The 15,948-nt window shown below is 40.3% G+C and overlaps 1 protein-coding gene across 1 annotated transcript; it reads left to right on the plus strand.

The window, feature by feature from the left end:
• The first annotated feature begins 10,072 nt into the window (after positions 1-10,072).
• On the plus strand, positions 10,073-15,901 carry cdc23 (CDC23 (cell division cycle 23, yeast, homolog)). Its single transcript, XM_040032950.1, has 16 exons — positions 10,073-10,215; positions 10,644-10,716; positions 11,765-11,902; positions 12,039-12,081; positions 12,172-12,277; positions 12,382-12,514; positions 12,729-12,906; positions 13,009-13,106; positions 13,312-13,393; positions 13,563-13,716; positions 13,845-13,964; positions 14,095-14,170; positions 14,273-14,334; positions 14,462-14,540; positions 15,400-15,519; positions 15,603-15,901. Exons 1-16 carry the CDS (start codon positions 10,103-10,105, stop codon positions 15,753-15,755), a joined length of 1,728 nt encoding a protein of 575 aa, XP_039888884.1. The 5' UTR covers positions 10,073-10,102; the 3' UTR covers positions 15,756-15,901.
• Positions 15,902-15,948: the final 47 nt, after the last annotated feature.

The following is a 15,948-nucleotide window of genomic DNA, read 5'->3' on the forward strand; positions in this document are numbered from 1 at the left end:
AAAGAAAGTGGGAGAGAGATAGAAAGAGGGATGGGTGTTCTTTTGATTTCTAAATGAAGAAAACTTCCTCAGCCTTTAAAAGCTCAGTGGCTCACCATGTACCCACATTACAAACCCCAGCAGCAGTCTGAATTTGAGGGATAAAATAGTGGCATAATGGGGACTCTGCGATGTTTCTGTTCTCCTTGAACCTTGATGAGGTCTACACCATGCTGCTACTTCTGGACTTCTTCTTCTTAAAAAAAAAGAGCAGTTCACTGTCAGCGGCGGTGCACATATCTTCACGCACAACGATGTGCAATTTGACGCCTTGTTGCCAAAGAACTCATCAGAAGTGTCCCAGTTGAGCTGCAGTGAACATAACCCATTTTATACACTTAAAATAGTCCCCGCGAGGAGTAGCATGACATGGTCAGACAGTCCCAGCAGAGTTCGCTGAAGCGAGCTTGAGTGTTTTGTCCACAGGGACATGTCATCTGTGGCTTGCCAGGGAACTTAAAAGGCGGGTTGGGGTGCTTAATATGACTACGTATGTTAACAGTGACTGCAACTGAGGACATGAGGTGAGTCATTTCACAAAAGTAGGCAGCGGCTTCCAGTAGGATGTATACAAAGGTCACGACAATGGGAATGAACCACAAAGGAAGAATGGACTTTGTTTGTGCTTCCAGTCAAGGGAATAAAATTGTAAAAGGCAGGAAAGGGAGAAATGGCAGCAGCAGTGCATAACCACGAAGCAAATAACCTCACCTTTAAAATTAAAGTCACTTGTCAACATGAAAAATAGTGTGGAATGGCGGAGTGTAAGCTCTGGTACAGGTTTTCAGTCCTAATAGTTTGCAAGTAGTCCTGCTTACACTTGTTGGATATTAAATGTTTTTCCTTTCGTGTTTAATTCTCACTGTATTATCTTCATTCTCGTCTATTTGGGGCTTTGCCAGAATTTTGAGGAAAGCCTTGTCGATTTGAACAATGTTTGGGAGCGTCCAGCTTAGGATCGCTAATGAATGGCACACCAGCAGTGAGGTTGAAGGGGTCAAAGACGCAGCTGCTGAAACAAGAAAAGTCAGCTCTCTAACAGCACCGAGTGCCTCAGGAGGAGATGAAAAAACAAAACTTTAAGCCCTTCGTTTACTGATGTTTGGTGATTTCACATACTGGTTCGAACATTATGTTTATTATCAGCTGAGATCCTCATCGGTGTCTAGTTCAGCACTGGAAAAGGAACACTTAAACATTCAAATTAACAGATAAAACAATTTAATCTCTTAATTTTGTAGCTTTTAACCAGCAAGAAAAGGGCTGGTGATCATATTAATAGTAATAATATTATTGTTGATCTCTTTTTATTAATTATCAGCACTGTGCCACTTAGTGGAGGGAAGAGAGAGAGAGAGAGAGAGAGAGAGAGCATAGCCTAATTATAAATTAGTAATATTTCTTCTAGGTTTTATGGAGGAAAGAGAATTGATATCAGAATTCATGTATAAAGTCATGCGTCATAAAATATTAAATAATGTATATACATAGCCTTGGGCGCAGCAACCCATCATCTCATCCACATTCTGTGCTGCCATTTCTGAATTACATCTGCTGATAATTATATTTGAGGGGCTTATTACATGTCTAGATTCATCTGCACAACATAATCCTTGAGTTGACCAAGGACCCCTTCATGTAAAATTATTAAAACCCAAATATATAAAACCGTTACTCACTGAAGAGGAGCACAGTTGTTCTTCTGTGTGGTTAAAAAATGAGGTGGCGTGTGGTTTAAATCAGGGGTGACTCAGACTGGTTTAGTATAATTTGTGGAGACCATCTGGCTATGTCGGTGCCACCAGCTAAAGTAGAGTTTCTCACAGACCACGAGAACAAATGGGATCACGTTACAGGATGTAATAACAGCGGTGTAAAAGCCCATTACTGACAGAGGCTTTCCATATGAATTTTGTCAGTTACATGTTCCCAGTGGCCTTGTGGAGTTGTTTAAATGGGAAGGGGGCGGGACTTGGGAGGGACTTTAGAGGTGGTTGCATGTAACACTAGAGTTATTGTGTCTGTTCCTGGCCCTCGCAGCACCTGTCCCAAAAGGCAAATTAATCCCATAACCAAAACATATCCCTCTCTCTCTTGCTGTGCACAGACATGACACATCTGTCTCAGCCATTATCCGTGGCGTGACATGTTGCTGGGATACATCACATGACACCTTCACATGGAGGATATAGTTACTGCAGCATTTGGTCTCACATCTTAGGCATGATGCTTCTTTCATTCCCCCCCCCCCACCCCCACCCCACCCCCCCACACACACACACACACACACACACCAGCTATCTCCTCATATGACCTCACTCAAAACACTTTCTTCATAGCAAAATGTTGTTGAGAGTTGTTCATGACACGGCACTTGAAGACGGAACAAGGGGGGAGAAATAAGACCTTGAAATTGCTTTAGTATCATGAAGTGAATAGCACTCTTTTTCTTTCTTTGGAAAGTGTGCATTTCACTATCTCGTGGAAAGAAAAAAAAAGACCCAGAGCAAAACCAGTGCGTGACTATATCCATGTGGTGCAGTGCCCAGTGCTCAGGTGGTGGCTGCCCTGATGAGACATGGCTGTTGGCTGTTCTCAGTCCAGTGAAACAGCATCATCAGTGGCCAATCACAAGGTCCTGCACACGACCCTGAAGATCAAAACCACAGGGACTGAGCGTGTCTGTAAAGCCGCTTTTCACGCTTACTTACATAAATGTAACAGATGTACAAAAGTGTAGAAATGTTGCCTTTTTTTTTTCACCCAGCAATATGTTGTCTTTTTTTGCCTCAGACATTCTTGGCTGATAATATTTTCAAGTTCCTATTTCTCTTCTGTACCGCTGGAGACAAATCTACTCCACCATCTCCTTTGATATACTGCCTGCTGAAAAGAAAAATAGGAGTGAGAAATAAGTAATAGATTCTTTCCTGGGGAAGAATACATAGCTCGTGAGTGGGAACACATAAAGAACTTCACATTAATTGGAACTCTTTGAACTTTACATTTTGAAGGCAGTAGGCTATTTGTTTTATTTATTTTATTTATTCTTTTTTTTTTTGCAAATAGAAAATCGGTACTTTTCAGCTCTAAATAAAAAGACTTGCATATTATGTATATTTTAGGTTAGATAAGCGTGTATTATATGGATAAATAAATGACTAGTCCCAATGTGAAGGTGCACAAACAACTAACAAACCAGTCATTATTGCCATATATTCCCTTTCAAATATCATCCTCACTGCCCCATACCTGCAGCTAAGGTGTTTTGGATGTTTAGGTAAAGTAGGATCGAGGCAAGGAGGCAGGGAAAAGACTTCAGAGATGGTTGTGTGCATAACTGTGGAAGCAGGGAAAAGCTGAGTAGAAGGAATAGACTATACGGACTGTCTCTGCACCTATTTCAACCTGCTCAGTGAGCCATGTGCTCAGTCCTGTAAACTGCAGTGCTGCTTTATTACTTTGTCAGTCTCCTTAAGTGGCTTTTGCACTGTGGAAAAAAATAGGGAGACATGTCTGACAGAGGATGTCCAACAGAGAGTGTAGAGATTACTGGAGACACTGCACCGGGGAAAAAAAGGGAAATTATATTTTTGCTGTCTTGTGAGCACCGTATCATCAGCCTTGCCAAGTTTTTTTTCTTCTTCTTAATGTGCTATAAGCGTTGTATCAATCCGAGCAACCAGAATCACGCGGCACTCCTGTGGAGGGCTTTAATCTCACTTTACTGTGCCCATAGTTAAAACTGTTCTGTCATCTTCTCATCCCCCTAAGGAGTCCTGAGGGAGCGGAGACAATTTATTTCTCATACCAAATCCCAGTTCAGTTCTTTTAATAAAATTCAAGCAAGTAATAAAAGACATCTCAAACACACCACTCTTAAGCTACCTTTCAGAAAAGGGAGGGTTTGGATGGCTACGGTCGCTGTCTGAATTGCAGGAGAATAATGATGATACAGGGAGATAATTTCACTCCAGCACTTTCCTGGAAACTCAAATCAAAATAAAACGTATTTTTCATTCCTTTGTGTGATTTCCGTAATGATTAAACATCACAGTTTTGCAGTGAGTGAGTGAAAATTTGGGAATTTGGGAATCCAGTTAGACAGTGCCACCTCTTGGCAAAAATAGGCACACTTTTCTTCATGCGGTCTGTACAACTGCCAGAATTATGCCCACTGTACAATTTATCCATGCAAAACCAACTGACTCAGTGTATTTGTGAAGGAAAGAACATAGAGGGGAAAAGGTTTCATCATAAAAACAACCACGACACACAAAAAACATTCACACGTTCTACTGGGACAAAGGTGTGGATGTATATATGTTTAATATTTATATAATATTTCTATATATTAAGCTTTTATGTATTTAATAACAACAATACAAGGACTAAGATCTACACTCAACTTAAAGATAGGAACTAAACTACTGCAGTGAAACATCATTTTGCTGCAGAAATGATTGCCTTGTCTACTTTACCCTGCAATACACTGGCGACCCATTCAGTTTGTACCCTTTCTCTCCTCCTGCAGGAGGGCTGCAATAGACGCCAGCCCTCCTGCAGCCCTGGATTTTTTTCTGTCCATCCATCCATTATTTTTTTGAGCAGTAAAGTTGTGTATTGGCTACTACTGTTGTCTTACAGCAGGCAAGTCCTGGGTTCAAATCCATCATCCCACCAGGGCCAGTTTGCGTGTTTTCCCTGTGTCTGTGATGAATGGTTCCTTTTCATTTCAAACTGAAATACGAGCTGTTTATAAATACCAGATCTATTTATTCATTACAGCGTAACAAATGTTAAAGAGGAACATGTGAAAGTTTATCGATCCTTCCTTGCCCACTGTTGATGCATCAGCCTGTGTGAGGTCTGTCGTGAGACTGCATCTTTTCGTCTCCGTGTGCACAAAGCATGGCATGAGAAAAATCTTAGCGCTTGAAGAATGACCTTTCTTTATGATCAAAGGGCAGTTGGCAGGTTTCATGTTGGTTTTAGCGGCTGCTCAGAGTTGGTGTACTATTTCAAGGGTGCATGCTGGTCATGGATTTATTGATGGTGCTCAAAACTCTGTCATTAGTTAAGTCTTTGGAAAAAGTGGCTTTAGATTTCCACTAACTTACAACTTTTGAGCTTCAGCATGAGGCAAGCCACACTGAATTTGTAGTTGAAAAAGCTTCCATTTTTATTTTGTGAGTCTCCAGTGTAATACCTAAACCATTATGTGAATCATTAGATTTTAAATTAGGAAAAAAGAGTAGTATAGATAAAAATTCTGCACCAGTACTCGTGTGCAGCGTGGTGGAAATCCCAAAGCCAGTGACACTGCTGATTTTGACAGACAAGGACATGATGAGCTATGTCAGCTCTGCACCAGTGAAGCGGGGTTGAGCACAGATGCCAGTGACAGGAGCTGGGCAGGCAATCAAGTAACATTCATTATTGGTACAAGAAAGAACCATAATGATTCTGCTCTTTTCAAACTCACTGCTGACTTAGATATTGCTGCAATAAGTAGCTATTGTTTCTCTATAGTAAATTGCAGATTTTAACAGAGCAGTGACAGGATTCACTGGAGCATGAACTTGGCATTAATATCCCCATCAAAGCCTTCAATACAACTGATGCACAGCAAATTAATCTGAGATTGATCCTGATTTCTATCAAAGCTTTAATTTTTTTCATTATAATGTTACTGTCTGTGTAGTAGAAGAAAGTCTAACCAACATCATCCTGTCATTCTCAGGGGAAAGCAGACACAAAAAAAAAAGAAAGATTTTTTAAAAAGCCTTCAGGTGTGCAATCAGGTCATCATTAAGCAAAGAAATTAGTGGTTAAACCACTGTTGTGCAAATGGCCTAAACTTTCACTGTGACTTGATGAAAATATTTAAAAGAGATGGAAAAGCATAAAGGTATGCTTCTACTCAGAGACTTTTAGGATTAAGCTGAACTCTAGTGTTCAGTCCATATTAGTAAAGAAAGGCATTGCACGCTCACATTTGAAAACACAGAGCTCATCATAATGATTTGATTGGACAACAAACATCCCAGTGTTTTGTTCTAATTTCCCCTCGCATCAGTTGCTTTAACTCTGATCCTCTGGGGATGCTACCCTGTAGAAATCGGGGATCAATCCACTTCATAGCAGGGTTAAGCCCGGGTTGGTGGTGGGGATATTTGAAGTTCTGAGTGTGAAGTAGCAGTAAGCTGTGGGCCAACAGAGCTGTAAGCCTTGAGCTAACAGGCGTCTCAACCAACGGCTAAATATAGAGTGAAAAGTCCTGATGATGCTGCGATGTCTTCATCCAGTATTTGATTGCAGACATGAAAGCAGGGTGGTACTTCTCCCAATTGTATTTAAAAACCAATGAGCATCCTGGACAGCAGTACTCAATGTGATTGCTACAAAACACTTGTGAGATGGGCCTTTATTAGTTTAAATACCTAATTTTTTATTATCTTTATTTCTATTACAAACAGCCTTATTTATTTAGACAAAAAAGAAACTGCCTCGAAGCTTCCTATAAGACGAAGTAGCCCTTATAGAGCTGCACTGGCTCGGAAAATAAGTTACTGTGTTTAAAATAACAGCTGCGGTGCACTGAGTTGCTGAGGTAACGCAGTTATGGTCCTATTCAGACTGCCATGACTCCGGTGCATGCGTTGGCAAGATGATATTTATGGATCTTGACATTATTAATATTATTTAAATGGCTTAAGAGATTTATAAAATGATGCATTGCCCTTTCGAACAAATAATAATTGACTGTTTAATCATTTCACCTGCAGAGCAATCATTCAAAATAATATTACCGCTGTTATGTACAGTGTCATTAGAGGACCACAAATAAATTGTTGCCCTGGGGTCTCTCGGGAGGTAAATAGAGTCATAATTTTTTTATTAAATTAATTGATCGAACACATTTTTCTTTAGACAGGGCCTTTAGTGATTTTTTTGTTGGTGTATCATTCTTTACTAAAAAAGAACATCTTGTCCCTCATTATAGCCCACAGGGTTTTCTTGATGTCATCAGCTGCTATGAAAAATACAAAACATTTGATCATCACAGAGATTCAAACTTCAGACATATTGATCTGTCCAGGTAGAAAGCAGAAACAATAGTGGCTTTATTTCACTTGCTTTGATGGAAATGAATGTGCGGGTGCACTTGAGAGGCAATAACAGAACAACATGCCAAAAGGAAAGTTTTTATTTGTTTTTTTTAAGGTAGTAGCCACAGACCATCCCCCTCTCTTTATCCATCCTGGGTGATTTTTCTCTAGTTTTGCTTTTTCTGTCAATACTGGGAGCATGAGAGCGGCATTCTTGTTGCACAGATAGCCTCACTCCTCCAGGATATGTGCCATCACAAAAAGGTTTGCTGTTTCTCCTAGTGCAGTGTCAAGAGTATGGAGGATACAAGAGACGAGCCACTACATGAGGAGAGCTGGGCAGAGCATCAGCTTAGCTCCTTTGTGCAAGATGGAACAGAATTAGCACCACCAGAGACCTACGAAATGACCTCCAGTGGCCCTCACGTGTGCGTGTTTCAGACTGGACTGTCTGAAACAGACTCCATAAGGGTAAAATTAGTTCCCGGTGTCCTTTGGTGGGACCTGTGCTCACAGCCGAGCACCATACAGCTTGACTGACGTTTTCCAGAGAACATCAGAGCTTCAAGGTCCCACCATGCTCACACTGCCCTCGTGTGACAGATGTGAAATGGTCTTGAGAAAGTGTGTAAACTTTATGCTGCCTGCACCATTTAACCTCAATCCATGCATGTTTTTGGACTGTGGGAGGAGTACTGGGGAGAAATCATGCAGACATGGGGAAAATATGCATCTCCACACAGAAAGGTCCCAAAAATGGACTTGAACCCAAAACCTTCTTGTCTGGCATTAGGTCTAGTGGTGGTCTCGTATTCTTGGAAGGTCACATACACCACCACATGTTAGCCAGCAATATCCTCACAGTTTCTAGGTGCTGGGATTAAATCCTCATATCCACTGTCAGTGAGCCCTGGGGTCCTGCTGGTACAAGACAATGCCAGGATTCATGTGGCCAGAATATGTAGGCAGTTCCAGGACAGTGAAGGTGTACAAGCCACTGACTAGTCTTCATATTCATCAGACAAGAATCCAGCTGAGAACCTCTGATATTACTTATCGGTGCCTCCAACACATTAAAATAGTCCCACAAACTGTCCAGGAATGGAGAGACCTCAGAACACCATCCACGTTTTCAACCAGACCATGCTCTGACATTGTGAGGAGTGGTGATATGTGTATGATTACTGAGACGGATTGTGAAACAAGTTGAAGGGCCATGTGATTTCAATTTTTGGTAAACCTCCAGTCCTTACCAGGTCTTAAAATTACGTAAGCAGGAAATAGAACCTGAAATGAACTACATAACATGACATGTAACAGCATTTCTTTATTTGTTTGACAAAAATGTTGCCAAAATGCAGAAATATTGTATGTCTAGGTACAGAGTAAATGATCTTCCACAGAAATTAAGAGATTAAATAGCATCCAGGTGCTTCTAATTAGCTCTTGATTAACTCTTGATTAATAATCAGCAAGTGTGAGCACCTTTATAAAAATCAAGTCTTGGCAGTTTGCTGTGGAGCATTCAGTGTGTGTTAACAGAATGCCAAGGAGGGAAGATCTCCGCAGTGATTTTAGCGAAGCAATTGTTACTGCCCATCAATTTGGGAAGGGTCATAAGGCCATTTCCAAACAATCTGAACTCCATCATTCTACATTGAAAAAGATTATTCACAAGTGGAAAACATTCGAGACAGATGGCAATGTTCCCAGGACTTAATGTTCCAGTAAATTCGGGATCAGACCATGAAATGGTCAGAGAAATTGTAAAAAAAAAAAAATTGTAAAAATTAAAAAACAAAAAAACAAGAGCTACACCTCAGACTCTACAGCAGGCTACAGCTAAAGCCGTTAGCTTTAAAGTTCATGACAGTACAATTAGAAAAAGACTGAACAAGTATGGTTTTGATTGCGAAAGAACATGAAAGCACAGCTTAGGTTTGCCAAATTGCATTCTGAAATGCTTGACCATAATACAGTGCCAAGTCTGATGAAAACCAAACACAGCATATCAGCACAAACATCTCATAACAACTCCACGGTGGTGGAAGAGTGATGATTTGGAATTGTTTTGCAACCACAGGACCTGTGTGCCTTGTAGTCACTGTGTCAAACTCCTCTGTATACCAAAGTATTCTAGTGTCAACTGTGAGGTCATCTGACTGAATGGCAGAAAATGATAAGAATCAAGGTGTTGCAATGGCGCAGGAAAATGTTGTGGTGAGACAGTAAGGGTGGTCTTTGTGCATAAACAAATGCCTGCAAACCTCAATGAACTCAAACAGTGGTGGAACGAGTGTGCTAAAACTCCTTCAAAATAATGTGAGAGACTGATTAAGTCATACCGAAAAAGATTTCTTCAAGTTAATTTGCTATTGCTGCTAAAAGTTGAACTACAAACTATAAAACCATGGTGTGTAATTAGTTTTTCAAATACCGCTTTGCATTTAGCATTTTATTTTGTTATCATTAATCTTTCACTCTCTTCCACAGAGTGCCTTTTATCCTGCCTTCCTCAACTCACCGGTGGAGACAGATGGCTGTCCCTCCCTGAGATTTTTTCCTGTTAAAAGGAAGTTTTTCCTTCCCACTGTCGCCAAGAGCTGGCTTACTGGGGGTAGTATGTTTGTTAAGGGTTTCTCTCTATAATTTCAATTCTTCTTTGCCTTGCACTATAAAGACTATATGTTGTTGTGATTTGAAGCCATATAAATAAAACTGAATTGAATTTTTCTCATTTTAAAATCCAGGACAGATCCATTTTTATGTCCTTTTATGCAAAATCTTAGAAATGAACGAGGGTGTACTTTCCTTTTTACCAAGTTTTTACCTTTTTACTAGTTTTGAGACGGAATATTGACAGAGAGGGTTTTATTTTGGAGGAAAAGCGGAAGAGGAAGAGGGACAGCCTCTTTGAAACTTCCACCAATAGCGTACTTGCTTGGTCAAATATGAAAATGGCGGCTCTCTGTAGTGAGTTTGGGGATCTGGTACAAATAAAAAAACAGCTAATATCGGTGATATCGCTTTGCAAAGAAAGAGGACTTTTACACAGCGCAAAGTGGTGAGACTCCCAGTGAATAATGTGCCATTAGCTGGCAGTCTTTTTGCTCTTTACAGTAAGCGTTGACGTCTAGTTACGTGTTAGCTGCGTTAGCACTGATTAAAAAAAAATCAGTCTCTGTATTAGCTAGCTGTTTATTGCCGTTAACTTTGCTGTCAGTGTCACCTTAAACATAAGCAGACCGTATATGTAGATTTACTAGTTGTGTTGACAAAGTCCACTATGTGTAACGTCAGTGTTGCCTGTGCCTGAGGCATAACTTGGTTCAGGTCGTCTCTCTATTCAGTTGTTTTTGATCAGTAAATTAAAACTGGGGAGTTTAGATGAATGGAAATAAACGAACTGATGTCAGATGAGGAAGAAATCTAATGCTAAATGTTGCACTTAGGTGTTAATATTAAAATTGCGGCTGTTCCTTTACATTTTAGGGCTTCTGAATTGGCATTTGCTTTGGATCCTCTGCCAAAGGATGAACTGCCACCAACATCCCCTTTAACAGAGGTTTGTAAAACTGTCATGACTGAGGACCCTTCTGGGTTTCAGTTGTTACTGATGTTTCTTTTTCTTATTTCTTCGTTCTTTCACATGCAGTACAGTTTGTTCCAGTTCTTCATTCGTGTCTGTGAAACGGTGCAAAATTGTCACTTGTAAACACGTGTTTTATAGCTCCATTATTACTACATTACATTGGAATCTGATATATTACCTGTGGCATGACTCCCGTCTTGTGGAGGACAACCCTTAATGCTTTATGGCTCAGGTCTAGTTTTATGTTTGGACTCCTCCAGAAATACTAGTGCAAGTGAACTGCAGATCCAGAGTGCTTAAGGTTTTGCACAAACCGGTCCGATGTTGTGCAAACCTCCCTGGAGTATTATTTTCATAGAGAAACCGACACCCTGGTTGTGCAAGAAAATTGAACTCTAGGCTCATCAGTGAGTTTTAATGCAACTGGAGTATAATCGAGATTTTAACTGGGTGTTAAAAGGTTAGTACATTTACTAAAATGGATCGAAATAGCAATTAGTAATTAAAGTGCCGTATTTGTTGTATTTTCATTAATGACACTTGCGTGTTTGTGTATACACTTGAAGGATGTTGTGTAGAATCTCCAAATAAACCCCAGTGCCAGTGTCCATTGTGATAAAGGAAGAAGTCACTCAGTGGCATTGTGGGAACGCTGATGTTTTACTGTTTAGTTAACAGGTGTGTAGAACAGGAATTGGCTATATCAAGATTTGTCTGCGCACACAATCTTTTCAAAATGTGTTTGTCTTTAATTTTGATCGTTTAGGATATGTGGATATGGGTGTGGTGATAATTTTCATACTATAATATAATATGAATAAATAATGATCTGGAATTTATCTAAAGTTTGATAAGAATTAAAAGACAATAAAGACAGACAGATTTTCTGGCAGGTGGCAGAATATTATTTTTCACATGTGTATATTGCCCCCTGTTGACAGTTCTTGCAATGTAGATATTAAGATGATCTTGTAATAACTTAATGATGTTATTCAAATGGCTCTTATTTGTCATCATGCAGGAAGATGCACAAGACCTGGATGCACTTACACTGGCCAAATCATACTTTGACCTGAAAGAATATGATCGTGCTGCTTACTTTCTGAAAGGCTGTCGCAGTCAGAAAGCTTATTTCCTCTATATGTATTCTCGCTATCTGGTAAGATTCTGTAGATGTCGAGCATGCCCACGTCCTTTTGATCCTTCCTTTTTATTTCATAGGAAGCCCGATTTTACTTTGATCGTTGCATTTGTAACACATTTTGTCATTATCCTTCTGTTTTTTCTTTTTTCAGTCGGGCGAGAAAAAGAAGGATGATGAGACTGTGGACAGCCTGGGTGAGGAATTCTTCTTTTAGACCCATAAAAGATAAAAATGAGGAATTGTATTCGTCTTTATAGCGTATTTGTATATTTTCTGTGTTTTAGGCCCTCTGGAGAAGGGTCAGGTGCGCAATGAAGCTTTGCGCGAGCTAAGGGTCGAGCTCAGTAAGAAGCATACTGCAGGAGAGTTGGACGGCTTCACCCTCTATCTGTAAGATTGCTCATCCATAGTGAAACACATTACTGCCATTATGCAGACGTATACAGTGGATTACTTACAGATGATGTCATGTTTGTGTCTGTGTGAACACACAGGTATGGGGTGGTTCTAAGAAAGCTGGATCTTCCGAAAGAGGCCGTGGACGTGTTTGTTGAGGGAATACATGCACTTCCACTGCACTGGGGCGCATGGCTGGAGCTCAGTAACCTTGTCACCAATATTGAAATGGTAACAAGCCTTATGTTCTGACACACAGAAACTGTGGAAACTGATAGCATTTATTTCCATAAGCTAACTCGCCAAATCCACAGCAACAGTTTCAATTAAAAAATCAGTCCTTTTTTAAAAATAATTTTAAAATACAGGGTCCACATATTCAGTAAATGTTCAGAAATATTTACACCTTGAAGTGACTCTGTCTGCTTCTACCGCTTCCCCTCAGCTGAAGTCACTGTCTCTGCCAGACTGCTGGATTAAAGACTTCTTCATGGCCCACATGTACACAGAGCTGCAGATGATCAAAGAAGCATTGCAAAAATACCAGAACCTAATAGAGGCTGGCTTTTCGAAAAGTACCTACATCATCTCACAGATTGCTGTGGCCTACCACAATATCAGAGGTTTGTTTTTTTTCTCTACTTTTTCAGTGGAAATTTTGAATTTCTGATGAATGGCATGTAAGCGGGCCTAGTCTTACAGCACGCTGTCTCCCCTTCTTTCAGATATTGATCAAGCTTTGGCTCTGTTCAATGAGCTGAGGGAGCAGGATCCGTATCGTATCGACAACATGGACACATTCTCAAATCTGCTTTATGTCAAAGTAAGTGTATGCCAATTGCAATGTGAGATCTGAAGAACATTAGTCAATAATCAGTAGGACTGATGTGGTTTGCACAAAGACATGTGGGCCAGTTTCTGTATTATTTCAGTGAGGGGTCAAAGTAAAAAAAATTGTTGAAAAATAGGAAAGTCAGTATCATAACTGAAATTTTGTAGTGTTGCTGATTGTAATCATGTTTCCACAGAGCATGAAGCCAGAGTTGAGCTATTTGGCCCACAACCTGGTGGAGATTGACAAGTACAGAGTGGAGACGTGCTGCGTTATCGGTAAGCATTGAACTAATGAGATTAGAGGTCACCGGCTGCAAGAGGACGTTACTTATGCTAGTTTTAAAACAAAATGGATCGTTCATTATGTACATGTAATCCATAATATATGTTGTAAAAGAAAACTAGTGTTTCCTGCACTGCAGTAAGTCGTGTGTCTGATCCACAGGTAACTATTACAGCTTACGCTCTCAGCATGAGAAAGCAGCTCTCTACTTCCAGCGGGCCCTCAAACTGAACCCTCGCTGTCTCGGTGCCTGGACACTCATGGGACACGAGTACATGGAAATGAAAAACACTTCAGCTGCCATTCAAGCCTACAGGTCAGTCTGGATATCTCATAGTTGCGCTCAGCATCTGCATCATCAGGATGTATTTATTATCAGGTGACACAGGTCTGGAGGTTTAAACGGATTTATGATTTTAGTCCGGTGTCCTTTTTCTTCCTCAGACATGCCATTGAAGTGAATAAGCGAGACTACCGTGCCTGGTATGGTCTGGGTCAGACATACGAGATCCTCAAGATGCCCTTTTACTGTTTGTACTATTATCGAAAGGCTCACCAGCTCAGGTTTGGACTTAAGCTAAGCAGATGATATTTCATGCTGCTGTTACAAAGAATGGACGGTTTTTGGAAGAAAACTTAAATATTAAATTTAAAAATACATATATATAAACACTTGTTGTTGTTTTTTTCTCAGGCCGAATGACTCTCGCATGTTGGTTGCACTGGGTGAAAGCTACGAAAAACTGTCACAGCAAGCTGAAGCCAAGAAGGTACACATCTACCCATTGCCAGTAATTAACAGTAGTTTCTGTAGTCAGTTCCAAAGCTTTTGGCTTGATTCTAACTTGTGTCATGGATTTATTTTTGTGAAGTGTTACTGGAGAGCATATTCTGTCGGAGATGTAGAGAAAATGGCTCTGCTCAAACTGGCAAAGTAAGTGTTTATCACTATATTGAGCTGAACAACAGTGCTCTGAAGAAACGCGGCTCTGATCTGCTGCTCGATATTTATTTTCCTTTTTTATATATTTATTTTTCTGGTTGTTTGTTATTTTTGTCAGGCTCCACGAACAGCTGAATGAGTCTGACGATGCTGCCCAGTGTTACATGCTTTACATTCAAGACATTTTCTCTTGTGGGGTAAGCACTTTAAATTAAGCTCTGACACTCATATTCTCAGGGTCTAGGATTGCCAGCATGTTTCTTTTCCTGGGGACCAGACAGAGTTTTAGACAGTAAACAAAGGCCAGATCTTGAAAAAGGCATTTCAATTTTTTAAACTGTCTGGTTTACAGTGAAAAGGTTCATTAAATAAAATAATCCCTTTAAATGCTATGTCAACTTTAGCCTACATCCACACAGTGTCTGTCTGATTATCACCGCTGCGCAGGCAACTGATTTAACACAATGTTTTATGTTGTAAATATTGACTCCAGACAACTGTTCAGCCGTCATCAAAATCCAGCATTACCCTTACAATACATGATCATAAATATGAAGGAAATCCAATTATGCTGTTATTTAGGTGATCTCTATAAACAGATTCTTTAATATAGAGAAACTGTTGACAGTGTTTTGAGCATTTGGACAGGCTTCACTTGCATGCAACTGAAGCCTGTGTAGAGGAACGTGTCACATGACTAACATAACTTAGCTATTGTTCTGCAACAATTTAGCTTTTAATACTTTGTGTATTTATAAAATGACCAGAGCAATGAAATTAGCTGTTGTCCCCCCCAGGGCCAAAGCCAGCAGATTGTTTTTGCTTGCAGAGATAACTCAGACTTAAATACCAATGAAATACAGAAATGCATCATTGCATTAGTTCATTTTCTGCTGTTTTACTCATGTGTTAATTAGCCAAATGGGAACAATTAAGATGATGACATCGGTGGCTGGAGGTTCCAGCCCTCTGGCTCCGTTTTTCCCACTTGTGCTCCAGGTCATGTATTGCATTAATATAAAGGAATATAGTTCTAACCAAACTAAGTCTTGTCAGGAACAACTGGAGCATGCTGAGGTGAGCACAGCCCTGCGGTACCTGGGCCAGTACTATTTCAAGAACAAGCTCTATGATGAGGCATCCCTTTGCGCTCAGCGCTGTTGTGACTACAATGACGTAAGTGTTCCTGTACGATTTGAGCATCTTGTTTTAGTTGCTGTTGTGTGGTCGGTACTGATCGGTCATGCCTCGTCTTGCAGGCACGTGAGGAAGGAAAGGCTCTGTTGCGGCAGATCTCACAGGTCAGAGATCAAATCGAGACGCCTTCAGCAGACCTGTTTGCACCACTCTCAAACAACAACACTCCAGTCAGGAGGGTGTCTCCCCTGAACCTCATCTCATTTACACCCTGACACCAACTCTCTTCTTCATTGGCTTAAAAAAAAAAAAGAAAAAAAAGGACAATTTATCTATCCTGTGACATGAAACTGCTCTGAAGGTTATCTTGACGAGGGCTGCGTTGGAATTTACATAATAAACTGCATTTGTTTTTGTAAAACTAGCAATCCTGACCATTTGTCCAGCCCATGACATTGTCTTTGCTGG

This window comes from Simochromis diagramma, unplaced genomic scaffold (genome assembly GCF_900408965.1).
Source record: "Simochromis diagramma unplaced genomic scaffold, fSimDia1.1 OVJJ01000216.1, whole genome shotgun sequence".
Lineage (NCBI taxonomy): Eukaryota > Metazoa > Chordata > Actinopteri > Cichliformes > Cichlidae > Simochromis > Simochromis diagramma.

What these genes read in the sequence shown, in the direction of transcription:
- cdc23 (XM_040032950.1), top strand. Translation starts at nt 10,103, where the DNA reads ATGAAAATGGCGGCTCTCTGTAGTGAGTTTGGGGATCTGGTACAAATA. An exon ending in TGAGACTGTGGACAGCCTGG is followed by an intron (nt 12,082 to 12,171) that starts GTGAGGAATTCT and finishes TCTGTGTTTTAG; the next exon opens with GCCCTCTGGAGAAGGGTCAG. An exon ending in CGAAAGGCTCACCAGCTCAG is followed by an intron (nt 13,965 to 14,094) that starts GTTTGGACTTAA and finishes TTTTTTTCTCAG; the next exon opens with GCCGAATGACTCTCGCATGT.